An 11689-nucleotide genomic window follows, 5' to 3' on the forward strand; every position below is an offset into this window, starting at 1 on the left:
ACCCTGTAAAAACTAGTGTTGCGGCAATGCCATTTTTTTTTGCCCCGATACCTGGCTCTGCAGCATCGGCCGATACCGACACCATTGGTTTGAAATTGATGTGTGTGTGTATATATAAAGAACTGCATACTACTTGAATGTAAAATAACTACCATCATGGCTTTGTCAAGCTGCTGCCTACCTTTGTGAAGCAGGAAAAAGACTAAGACAAAGTGAATCCAGTAGAACTTTTTATTTCCTACCTAGAATGGGTGACTATAGTTGAATAAACTTTTGGCTCTCAAAATGGTATCTTTGCCCTCTTTGTTGGTACTCGCCAATACCAATAACACCATTTTTACTGCTGGGTCAGAGCCCCGTCTGTTAGTGGTATCGGTGCAACACTAGTAATACGTTCCATTATCTTTCTCTATTCTATATAAAATTGCTATACAACTTTCATTTGTATTGTCCAAATGATAATATTTCCACAGTTATTTATGTCCACCACCGTGTGTTTGCTTATCCGTATGTAGAATCAAAACAAATTAATCCAACCTTTAAAATAAAAGGTTTTTGTTTTTTCTATTTTTTCTTCAGATATTAGAGCAAATTATAACAGCAACATTATGCAAAATGTTATCAATTGTGAGAAACTTTCTTTTTGTCATATTCATGAGCTATAGGAACGTATTTTTCTTAGATCTAAGAAGACCAACTGGTTTTAGGGGAAAAGAGCAAAACACATTCTCAGATCTGCAGAATTTGTTGGTTTATCTTCCAACTTTATGTTCTGTTTCCCTTTTCTCATCACAGTAGCTTCGTCTGGTCTGTTCCTGTTTGACTGTGACTCCATCTGAAAAGCTGCTGCCAATAACACTTTCAATCATTGATGATAGAGCTGTTTTTCAGTGCTCAGTCCGGTTTCTCTGACAGACAGGGATAGGCTCTGCTTTTACTATGATTAACTGTATGTGTGAAAACTGGCTGAGATCAGGTCTGATTAGCTGTTTCTTTCCTAGACAGAGCCACCAGCAGAGCTAGTTTACTGTTACCTTCTCTAACATAGAAAGTATTTATACATCAGTGTTTCTATGTTGCTTTTGTGTGTCTGCTTCTATCTTGCAATCAGACTCAGTGTGAGGGATTGCTGCAAAATCAGAGACAAAATGCAAACCTCTACTGTCGCTACATGCTCATACTGGAGGAGCAAAGCCTGCAAAAGTCAATGACTAGATGCAATCAGCTGCTTTTCCTTGGACAGACAGCTTTCCTTGGATGATCTGATTGAACATTGTCTGTTTTAATTATGTGTATAAATAAAGTGAACTTTAAGCTGGAAATAAAGCTCCCATCTATCCTATCAATAAACTGCCTCTGGAGTTTCATTATATCTGCTGTCATGTTATTATAATTAATGTATTCTATAGAGGCAGAACAACATCTTTATTGCTCAGCAGGTATAGGTTAGGTTCAGAAAGGTGTTGACAGAAAGCTAGGCTGAAAGATTAGGCAGATAATCAGATTATAAAATGTGTAAAACTTCATACCCATTGCTTAATAAACAGTTTACTAAGTTTCAGGGTGTTTTTGGAAGAATAAAGTTGAAATGAGAATAGAATAGCGGGGAAATAAAGGCAGATAAAGATGTTCTAGGGGCGTTTACCTGTTTAAAGTCAAATAGAAGCTACGTTAGCTAAAGTGTCTGTTCTTGTACGGCAGTCAGGCGGCTAACGGTCGCCCGATTAAACTGAATGAGCAACTTAAAGCAACTATTCAGAAGATAAACCTTACCTTCCAAACTTCAACAACTTCGATCCGAAGTTTGAAATATGCCGAATAAAAAGAGGCTGACAGCAACTGCGTTACTTTCAAAACAAGACGCGAGGACTTCGATTCAAATCCACAAACAGCGCGCTGCTATTGGTCGCTTCTCTTCTTCTTCTTGGATTTATTGGCGGTTGGCAACAAACATTTAGTAGCATTACCGCCACTTACTGGTATGGAGTGTGGTTCATGCTAGACTATACTAATATATACTATACTAACTCCTATATATATATATATATATATATATATATATATATATATATATATATATATATATATATGCTATCGATAATCAAATTCTATGAAATAATTTAGTTTTCTTTAAAAGTCAAATAACTATTTGTATATGTTTACTCCCAAAATTCTTCCTCAAAATATCTAATAAATTAATATTTTCCTTTATACATTCAAACTCTCTCCTCATATATCTTCTCTCGCTTTCATATTTATGACATTCCAGTAAAACATGATCTATTGTTTCATATTTTCCAAAGTAATCACATTTGCCAGTAGTTTGCTTTTGAATTTTGAAAAATGTATAATTAAGTCCTGTATGCCCAAATCTTAATTTTGTTATCATCTCTCCTTTCTATTTTGTCTTCTATTTCCTACCATCTTCTGAATTTTATAAAACCATCCTGTTTTTTCTTCATCCCACCTTTTTTATGCAATTTTTCCATCAGTTTTTCTTTAATAATCCTCTTTCCCTCCGATTTACTTGTTTTAATGTCAAACTAATAGGATTTTGAATTGCCCTCTTATCTACCTTCTCTTCTTCTTCTTTTTTATGGCGGTTGCCAAGCAACTTATTGATGCGCATTACCGCCATCTACTGGAATGGAGTGTGAATCGGGATACTATATATAAATTCTCCCACACAAAAAAATATATGTAACAAATAAATTAATAAATCATATATCCTTTCTATCAATTTTGTTTTCTTAATATAATTTATTAAACATGAAAAAAAGAAGTAGAAAGTTTGTCCAAAATATCTTGTATATTTAACTGCAATTTATTTATTTTCTTGTAATGGACAAACTAATTCCCTTCTCTCAACAGAATATTTAGAACAGAATAACAAAAAAATTTTTACTGTCTCTTCTTGAAAACAAAAAACTATTTCCTGTTGGATGTTTTCCTATTTTAAATAATGTACTATTTAACCGTGTTTAATCATAATGTAATCTGGATATAATGGTTTGCTCTTTTCTATTTCTTCCTGTTCTTATCAAATGTTCTTTGAAAGCTGTAAAGCCACCTTCCAGATCTATCCTCCTCCCACTGCTTCTGCCATCCTTCTCTTCTCCTCACTTTAATGTAACTCAAACAGGACATAAATGCAACTACGCTTTTGTATTGAAAAAACAAAAAAACATCCTTCGGTTTATTGTTGTTTGAAGAAAGGATCATTTTCTTGGCCCATATTGGCCCATTTCAATACAAAGATCAATTTTAATAGAACCTTTTAGTTTATTTATTTCAGAGACCCAGTTCACTATTGAAGCCTTTGAACCCCTGGTAGTTTCTAAATAAAACCCAAATTTCATTGCTGAATAATAAACTCTCACTGAAGATTTTTTGAAAGATGTAAGCTTTTAATTTTAATTACATTCTATGTTAGGCAGGTGGTCATGCTTTTTTAAAAACTTTTTTTTTTATTCTCAAATAACATTTTAAAAGGTTGGACTATGGGTTCAACTTATCTTTGCACGCTCTCTGCATATCATCTATGGAAGCCATTAAAGACAAACATTAAAGAACATGGAATTTCTCTTTCATAATTTGAAGACAAAACCTTGGAATGGATAAAAAGGATTAAACACACTCAATAAATACACAATTAAAGGGGGTCATTATGGTTTAGTTTAAATTAGAAGAGTAGTTTCCTCAAACAGAATGGGGACAATAAGCCTCAAAGCTCAATTTTTGTTAGCCACAAGACATAAGGCGGCCCACTCTCAGAGGTCTGAACTTTAGTTAAAGTAACTTTATTCCTCAGAGGTTTCCTCCTAAACCCAGATATTTTGCCTTTGGTTTAAGCTGCATTCAGTTAGAGTTCAGACTCCTCACATTATGAGTGGTTTTAGACCGGGGCCAACAGGGCCAAGTGCTGCTGCTGTTAAACTGGACATGAACCCTGTTCTCAAAACAAACACTAGCAAAAATGTTTATACAAGTCATTTTCTTTTAGTGTGTATTATCCCTAGATAAAGCAGATAGGTAAGACAATTTGACAAAGGGATATTTATTTACTTTTAAAATCAAATAAATAAAAAAACTGTTATTTCAAGTGTCTGCATTATATCTAGTTCTAATTCTTCTATTTACCTGCTTAAATGAAGGGAAAATACTGATATATTAAGATATTTGTACATATTTTTAGATCCGTTTTTGCAGTTTAATACTAAATCAATGATTGTATTGGCTGAATGAGGAGACCATAACTGGTTAACTCCTTAGATAATAAAATATATTCTATTTATAATTTAGAAACAACAGTCGGTTTTAAGCCTCAGCTGTATTAAGAAGATCACAGATTTCCTCTGTTAGATCAGGATTCTGCAACTTTGACTTTGTGGCTCACTTTATACATTAAACAAAGCCCTCTTGGCCTGTTTTATTTTTTTCTTTTACTTCTGTGCCCCTATGAAAAAAAACTGAACACTCTCTTACACCCCTAAACAAAGTCATCAGTGTGGCTGCTCTTATTCTGCTGATGGGGACCAACAAAACCCAGAATACGTAAAATATTACTAATCTGCTGTCCCATCTGCTCCGATATGTGTGAGAATGGAGGTTAACAACACACAGCCCTGAGGTGTCCCGGTGGAACACATACACGTTCAATCTGACAAACAATTGTTTACTCTCACTGTCTTGTTTTCTTTTAATTAAGAACATGATCCTACCTGGATTTTTTCTTGGGATTACATTGTTCATAAGAATGTTTGATTGTAAAAAAAAAAAAAAACATGCAAGAGAAATTGACCCACAGCATCACACAACCTCCACTGTTCCTAAAGGTAATCTTTTTCCCCCCACATACCGATGTTGCTTTGTTCTTGCTGAAAATCTCATCCTGAGTCTAATCTGAGGCTGATGATTGGAGCTTAAATCTGCATTCAGTAGATCAAAAAACTCCATTTATTTATCGCTCTGAATGACGTAACGCTTCAACTAGAAACTTTGGTTTCTGGAGTTCTGTTCTGCCTGAGCACCGCTTTCCCTGACCATAATGGTGAGATAATCAGCGATCCTCATGCAACCAAAGGTCAGCAGTCAAAGCAAACCTCCCAGTGAGTCACAGAGTTTATTTTATTTTCCAGTCACCGGTTTCAAACCTGTACCTCCAAGAAACTTCAAAGTACTTTGAAATGTAGGATGTACCAATGATTTATTCACCTGTAGTTTTACTAATATGAATATTGCTTAATATCGTCCTCCATAACTCAAGATAATCAAGATATAGGTCTGATTTTTGAAGGAAAAAAAATGTGCTCCTTTAAAAATAAATGATGATTTTATTAGAAATCTTCCAGGATGTGGCCAGAACTGATTGCTGAGCATTTTGAACAGAGGCGTTTTTTAAACGACTGCTCTAATAGCGACTAGGTTAGGGGGGAAAAAGAATCAGAAAAATAGAAGATAAAACATCTTGAAAAAAGACAAAGAAAAACATCTTTAAAGTCCTTTTTAACTAACTTAGAAAAAATGATGTGATTCCCAGATCGTCATCTTAGAGGGTTCGCCTGCACAGAAGCATCAAAGCGATAGAATCTAACAGTTTGTTGTTTCACTTAAGCAGTTCTTTAGTTTGCTGTGATCTTACGGGTTGGACCTGCAGAACCTCAGAAAATCCTTCTCCAAACCAGCAGGTGACGTGGGCCGTGTCCAGAGTGAAGAAGAAGAGTCTGTCTCTGCATCGGGTTCTCCTGTAAACTGACCTGGGATCTGCAGACAGAACGCCCCTGATGGCGGCGGCGGCCTCTTCTGGGCTGCGCAGAAACTTGAATCTGGGTCTGCCGCAGTCAGACGGTTCTGTTGGAGAGAAGCGATTTTAAAAACAGGACACAGACAACAGCGCCCTCTCATGGAGGATCAGTATATCAGCTGTTACCTGCCGTCTCCCTTCCTACAGGGAGGAACTCCTCCAGCTCCTTCTGAGCATGAGGGGTGAAGCGGACATCCAGACTGGAAACCGGAGGCTCTCTGATCCAGTCTGCAATGGTGGTACTGGAGTCCGCACCGTAGCAGGGCCAGTCTGTGATCGGTTCTGGTGCTTCGTTATTTACACGGCCTGAAACTCTGCGTTTGGTCTCACATTCAGGCGGCGAGGAGTCTTCTTTGTTCACAAACGATTCAACTTCTTTCAGCAGACTCAGCGTTTCTTTGGGCAGGAAAACTGGAGAAGCCTCAGTCAGCGAAGCTGTTAAAGAAACATCCGTGTCTGATTTCCCTCCTGGATGAAGAATCACATCTTCATCTTCATCATCGTCGTCCCGCTTAGACTCAGCATCACAGTTGAAGTCGCTTGTCTGCTTGTTTTCAGGAGCGGCTGTTAGATCAGTGTCAGACTGACTCTGCTGTGAGTCAAACACCGTCCTGGAGTTCGGGGAGTCATATTCTGGGATGTAAGGTTTGACGTCCAAGACAGGAGTTCCAGCAATCATGTCAATGTCAGAGAGATGCAGTGTGTCACCTAGAAAACAACGGGAAAAAACAGCATGAATTACAGCAAAACATAAATGCTGATGAGAGATGGAAATAATTCAAACCGTGTTCACGCACAGATTCCCACACAGCAGAAAACTTTCCATCACACATGACTAAATCCCTGATTCAGAAAGATTTCAAACCTTGAATCTTGTCCAGCTTCGCCAGCGTCAGTCCGAGGGAGTTTGGTCGGTGTGGACTCCGTGTGGAATAAACTCCCACCCTCTGACCGTTCAGTCTGGGCGGCTTCACTTTGGCTTTGTAGCTCAGGTGTCCGTTTTTATGGAAAAGAAAAATAATCCTGTAAAGATGAAATATTATCAATAATCTAGAGAGTTTTTCTAAATCAGCTTCAATGTCGATAATCCCCTCCAGGAGGTGACCTTAATTTAAAGAGCAATGAAATTCAAGCTCAGAAAATGATCATGTTTCACAACAAACAATAAAAACACAACAAACTGAATATCAGCAGGTAGAGGATCAACCAATTAGCTATTAGTTTTGCGCAAATATCCAAGAACTACGGACGCCGAGAGCGGTCATGACCCTCCCAAAACTTTTCTTGAGAAAATAAGTTAATTTTCTCATTATCTAAAGATAACAAAGCCGTTTTCTGGTGATAACGACATGATTGGTGTGTGTTAAAACTGATTACATCCTTCAATACCACAACAACGGGAGAGGGTTTCAAAGTACAGTATAAGTCATGGCTACCTGTGCATAATTCAGCAAATAATCCTATGTTTAACTTTTAGGGAACAAGACGGCGTTGTCCACCTGCCCGCCCGGCCGCCTGCCTGCCGAGAAACATGGCTAAGCAGTAAATCGGTTGGCAGTACGACGCTCAGATTGTTTGGGTTTCTGCAGCGATCAGGATTTCATTTCTGTTTTTCTTTTTTTTGTGTGTTGCCCCTTGTATGTAAGTTGTATTACATAAAATATTGATACTATGACTGAAACTATAAAAAAAAAAACATTTTAAAACATAAAAACTAAACTAGCTATCAAATACTTGGGGAAAAAATGAAAAGAATAGAAATTCAGAAGTCAAAAATAAATAGGAGGACAAAAACCCTGAACGTACCAAACATGGGAGTACTGTTGAAGGCCCGTCAGTGCGTGCTGAGGGTTGTTGAAAACGCTCTGCTGGATTCGCAGCTGCGCCCGTGACGCGCCACAGATCGTCGGCTGCCTGGGTGTCCCGTTCTTAGCGGAAAAGCAGGAAGTGATGTAACCGATCGGCAAAGTCCGGATCATTCCTGCAATGGGACATATTGTTTGGATTTGTTTTTTTCTTGACAATCCAAATGAAAAACATTGAAAATTAATAAGAAAATAAGAAAAATCTAACTTAGGATATACATTTTTTTTTTCATCATGCTTAGTGGGAGGTTTGGACTATATGGAGACCAGTGTGGCACTTAGACAATCATATTTCCCCCAAACTCTCAGCACTTTTATGTTTTGCTCATAATATTTTGTGAAGATGGACCAGCTAGAAGAGCAAGGTGCGCAAGAAAGCTGGGACCCTTTTTCCACCTGGATCTCCGCTCTTTTTGGCCCTCATGTCCCTCCGTTGTCGAACAAACTTCCTCATCGCCTCGGCCGTATCTAGACCCACAGCTAGTTCCTGATTCTCCCTCTTGCGTAGTGGCGTGGAATAACAGCGCAGACCACGCTTCAATATTGGGCATAAATCAAAAATATCTGTGACAAGCTCACTGCGACGCACTGCTGCGGGAGGATAACCAGCACTTTAATGTTGCTCATCAAATCAATCAGGGTGTAAAAGTTTGAAACCAATGCTATTAAAAAGGAGCATTTCGTTAACAATTCGCAAGTTCTAAATGTTGGGAGTTTTTGCTTCGTGGATCTTCAAAGCTTCTTTACTTATTTTTTGCCTCTAATCCAAACAGTTCCCGCTGTGCAGGATGCTTGTGATAAACAGGAGAAACGGTGACATACATTAAAACAATACCAACCTTGCTCTAAAGCATCTGGTGCTGATGATGAGGGTGATGAAGGTGTGCGGTCTGTCTTATCATGGCCGGAGGAGTCGATCTTTGCCACAGCAGTTTGAACAGACATCAGATGCTTGCGATGCGCTCTGACAGCGCCGTCCAACGTCTGCCTGCTCAGAAAAAAAAAGGTAAATATTTGAGACGGAGGAGTGGGACTCATCTAAGTTGTCCATTTTAAACTGGACTCACTCTGAGGCGATGATATTACAGTTTTTAAATGATTTTACAAGTTAAACAAAGGTTTTAAAGGTTTTTTAGGACGGGGGTGTCACACCCATTTTACATCAGCCCACTTTGGCATTGTGTTGTCTCTAAAAGGGCAGGCTGCAACTAAATGAATGAGACTATTGATCCCATCAATTTATTTACACAGAGCACACTGCTATGCTATTATAACTTTAAACGTGTCTTTTGCGACACTTATTATTTTTTTTTACACTTCTTATAAATTGACATAAAAAGTCAATTTTGGCTCTCGAGGGCCGGTGTTCTGTCAGATCAGCATACCCATAGTCAATACCCACACGCAAGACGTCAGGTTTGCATACGTGCAGGGGCAGATTTACCATTAGGCAATACTAGGCAGGTGCCTAGGGCCCCAAGTTCCTGGGGCCCCATAAAACTTTGTTTACATGTATGGTTAATACAACTATTCCTTATTTGTGCACATTAATTATGCTTTGATAAAAGTTTTTTTGCTAAAATCCCATCAGAACGCTGATAATATTAAGTGTGTGTCAGCCCCCCCTTCAGTGTCCACCATATTGGATCAGTCCATTTGCTGCACATGTTCAAAAAGGTCCAAACAGACAGCAGCAAACCATTTGAAAAGAAACCATGCAAAGAGCAGTGTTGCCAACTTAGCGCTTTAGTCACTATATTTAGCCACTTTTCAGACCCCTCTAGCACTTTGATTTCTAAAAAGCTCCTAGCGCCAAATCTAGCAGCTTTTTTCTGCTACTGGAGACTTTGGAGACAACATCTAAAAGCAGCGAACTCTGCTCTCCAGAGCGAGTAGATTGTAACCCCGCCTCCTGCTCTCCTCTATCTTGTCTGCTGTCATGATTCATGCAGCATTTATTTCATCCAAATGAAAAATGGAGAACAGATAAGCAGATCATGGCTTGTCTACAGTGAAAAGAAGGACTGGCTTATTTATTTTTGCCTTTTTGGAAACACAGGAAGGAGCAATCAGCTAAGTGAGCTTAGTGCTTGGAAAAAATCTTTCATTCCTTTAGAGACAGCATGAAAAGTCAGCTGAGTACAAAACATAGAGAGAAAAACAAGAAGAAAAGGGACAAGAAGAGACGGACAAAACCTAGAACAGATAATGGATGTCTATTCTATTATCATTTCTCTTTCTGTATAATGGGTCTGTTTTATGTGTTGTCTTCTCCATTCAGAGTGGCCCCTGCCTGTCTCTGCCTAGGGCCACACATTTCCTAAATCCGCCCCTGCATATGTGTATGCTAGTCCTGTTTATCCCTTTAGTTTTGTACAATAATTAACTTTAAACTACCTCGACAGAGTATTAGGGACAGGTTATAGATTTTTTGTTAATTCTTTATTTTGAGAATAGAGTCATTACATTATAGAAAAAAGTTGGAATATTACGAGAATAAAGTCGTAATATTGCGAGAATAAAGTCGTAACATTACGGGAATAAAGTCGTAACATTACGAGAATAAAGTCGTAACATTACGAGAATAAAGTTTTATTTTTATGAGAATAAGCTTGTAATATGCGTAATGTACCGCTATTTGCTGGTTGGAGCTCGACCAGCAGATGGCGGGCGACCAGCGCCACCAATCAGCAACCTGAGTGCACTTAGACCTACTGCCCAATTTGATGCTGTTGCTAAAATATTTCCTTATTTGTCAAACCAGAGCCAATGTATAAATTTACTTGATGCTCGACATTCCTCATTTTAGGGAAGAAAGTGCTTCTTGTAAGAATTGTCATAAAATATGACTTGTTTCTCATAATTTTAGGTCTTTTTTCCTCATAATTTTAAGACTTTATTCTCATAATGTTACAACTTTATTCTTGTAATTTTTTCGACTTTATTCTAGTAATTTTATTACTTTATTCTCATGTTATGACTTTATTCTCATAATTTTACGACTTTATTCTTGAAATAGAAGAAAAAAAAAACCTAGCCTGGCCCTAATACTCCGTCATATGTGTCCCTTTAGTCATGAAAACAATTTAAGTTCAGATTGGCATATGCTTCAAAAAACACCAAAAATTAAATAAATTGTTTTTTGGTTTTTTTGTAAATGATTAAAGATAAAATAAAGGGATAAACGGGTATTGACTATGGATATTCTCATCTGACTGGATATGCTGATCTGACTGGCTATGCTGTTCTGACAGAACACCAGGATAAAATGCTAAGATGATCTGGATATGGCCCACGCGCTGTGGGTTTAACACGTGTTTTAGGAAGACCTTCATTAATTTTTAAATATCAGCAAAAAATATTTGTCTGTAGAATAATCTAAGAGTAGATTTTTCTGAAATTTGTTCTATAAAATTCTTGATTAATGCACTTTCAGGAATGCATTAGGTGATCTCCATTTTCACAAAAAGAAAATTAAATCCACAATTTTTTTTTTTTTTTTTTTTTGCCATACTGGCCTAGGATAATGTTGGTCACATTTCCTTGTTGTTGTCGTTTGTTGTCTTGCTTTTTCATTAATCACATTTTTCAGAGTCAAGCCCAATCGGACGCTTACTTCAGTTTTTGGTGTGTGTTTTTTTTTTTTTTTTTTTTGCTCAAACATACCTGACATTTCTTATTTCCTTTCGCATCACAGAAACCTGCTGATTTATCTTTCTTATGTTCTCCCCGCAGCTCTCACACAGCGGACACATTATTGAAATAAAGAGAAACAATGAGAGTTTCCCCTGCTTAGCCTTTAGCTTCCACCACAGAGAGCAGAGCGTCGAAGGAAGCAGCTCCGCGTGAAGGAAACACGTGGGATTTAAATCGCTGGCCAACAAAGACTGTTCCCAGTGAAAAACAAACAGATCACAGCGGCCATGAACGCGAACTGTCGGTGGTGAACAAAGCATGAAACGGTCCAGTAACAGATTTACTATCGTTTAATAAAATATTAATGGCGGAAAACTGGACAGGT

The 11689-nt window shown here is 37.8% G+C and overlaps 1 protein-coding gene across 1 annotated transcript; it reads right to left on the bottom strand.

The window, feature by feature from the left end:
* Positions 1 to 5108: 5108 nt before the first annotated feature.
* trmo (tRNA methyltransferase O) lies at positions 5109 to 11689 on the bottom strand. The gene is made up of 6 exons (XM_038278596.1): positions 11335 to 11689; positions 8508 to 8656; positions 7610 to 7784; positions 6669 to 6826; positions 5930 to 6511; positions 5109 to 5850 (listed from the first exon to the last, which is right to left on the bottom strand). Exons 1-6 carry the CDS (start codon positions 11622 to 11624, stop codon positions 5606 to 5608), a joined length of 1599 nt encoding a protein of 532 aa, XP_038134524.1. The 5' UTR covers positions 11625 to 11689; the 3' UTR covers positions 5109 to 5605.

The sequence above is a fragment of the Cyprinodon tularosa genome, unplaced genomic scaffold (assembly GCF_016077235.1).
Source record: "Cyprinodon tularosa strain WSP-4 unplaced genomic scaffold, ASM1607723v1 ctg142, whole genome shotgun sequence".
NCBI lineage: Eukaryota > Metazoa > Chordata > Actinopteri > Cyprinodontiformes > Cyprinodontidae > Cyprinodon > Cyprinodon tularosa.

Coding starts and splice junctions, on each gene's coding strand:
- trmo (XM_038278596.1), bottom strand. CDS start 11,624: ATGCTTTGTTCACCACCGACAGTTCGCGTTCATGGCCGCTGTGATCTG. Junction 8,657..11,334: donor AAGGAAATAAGAAATGTCAG/GTATGTTTGAGC, acceptor TTTTCTGAGCAG/GCAGACGTTGGACGGCGCTG. Junction 6,827..7,609: donor CAACAGTACTCCCATGTTTG/GTACGTTCAGGG, acceptor TCATCTTTACAG/GATTATTTTTCTTTTCCATA.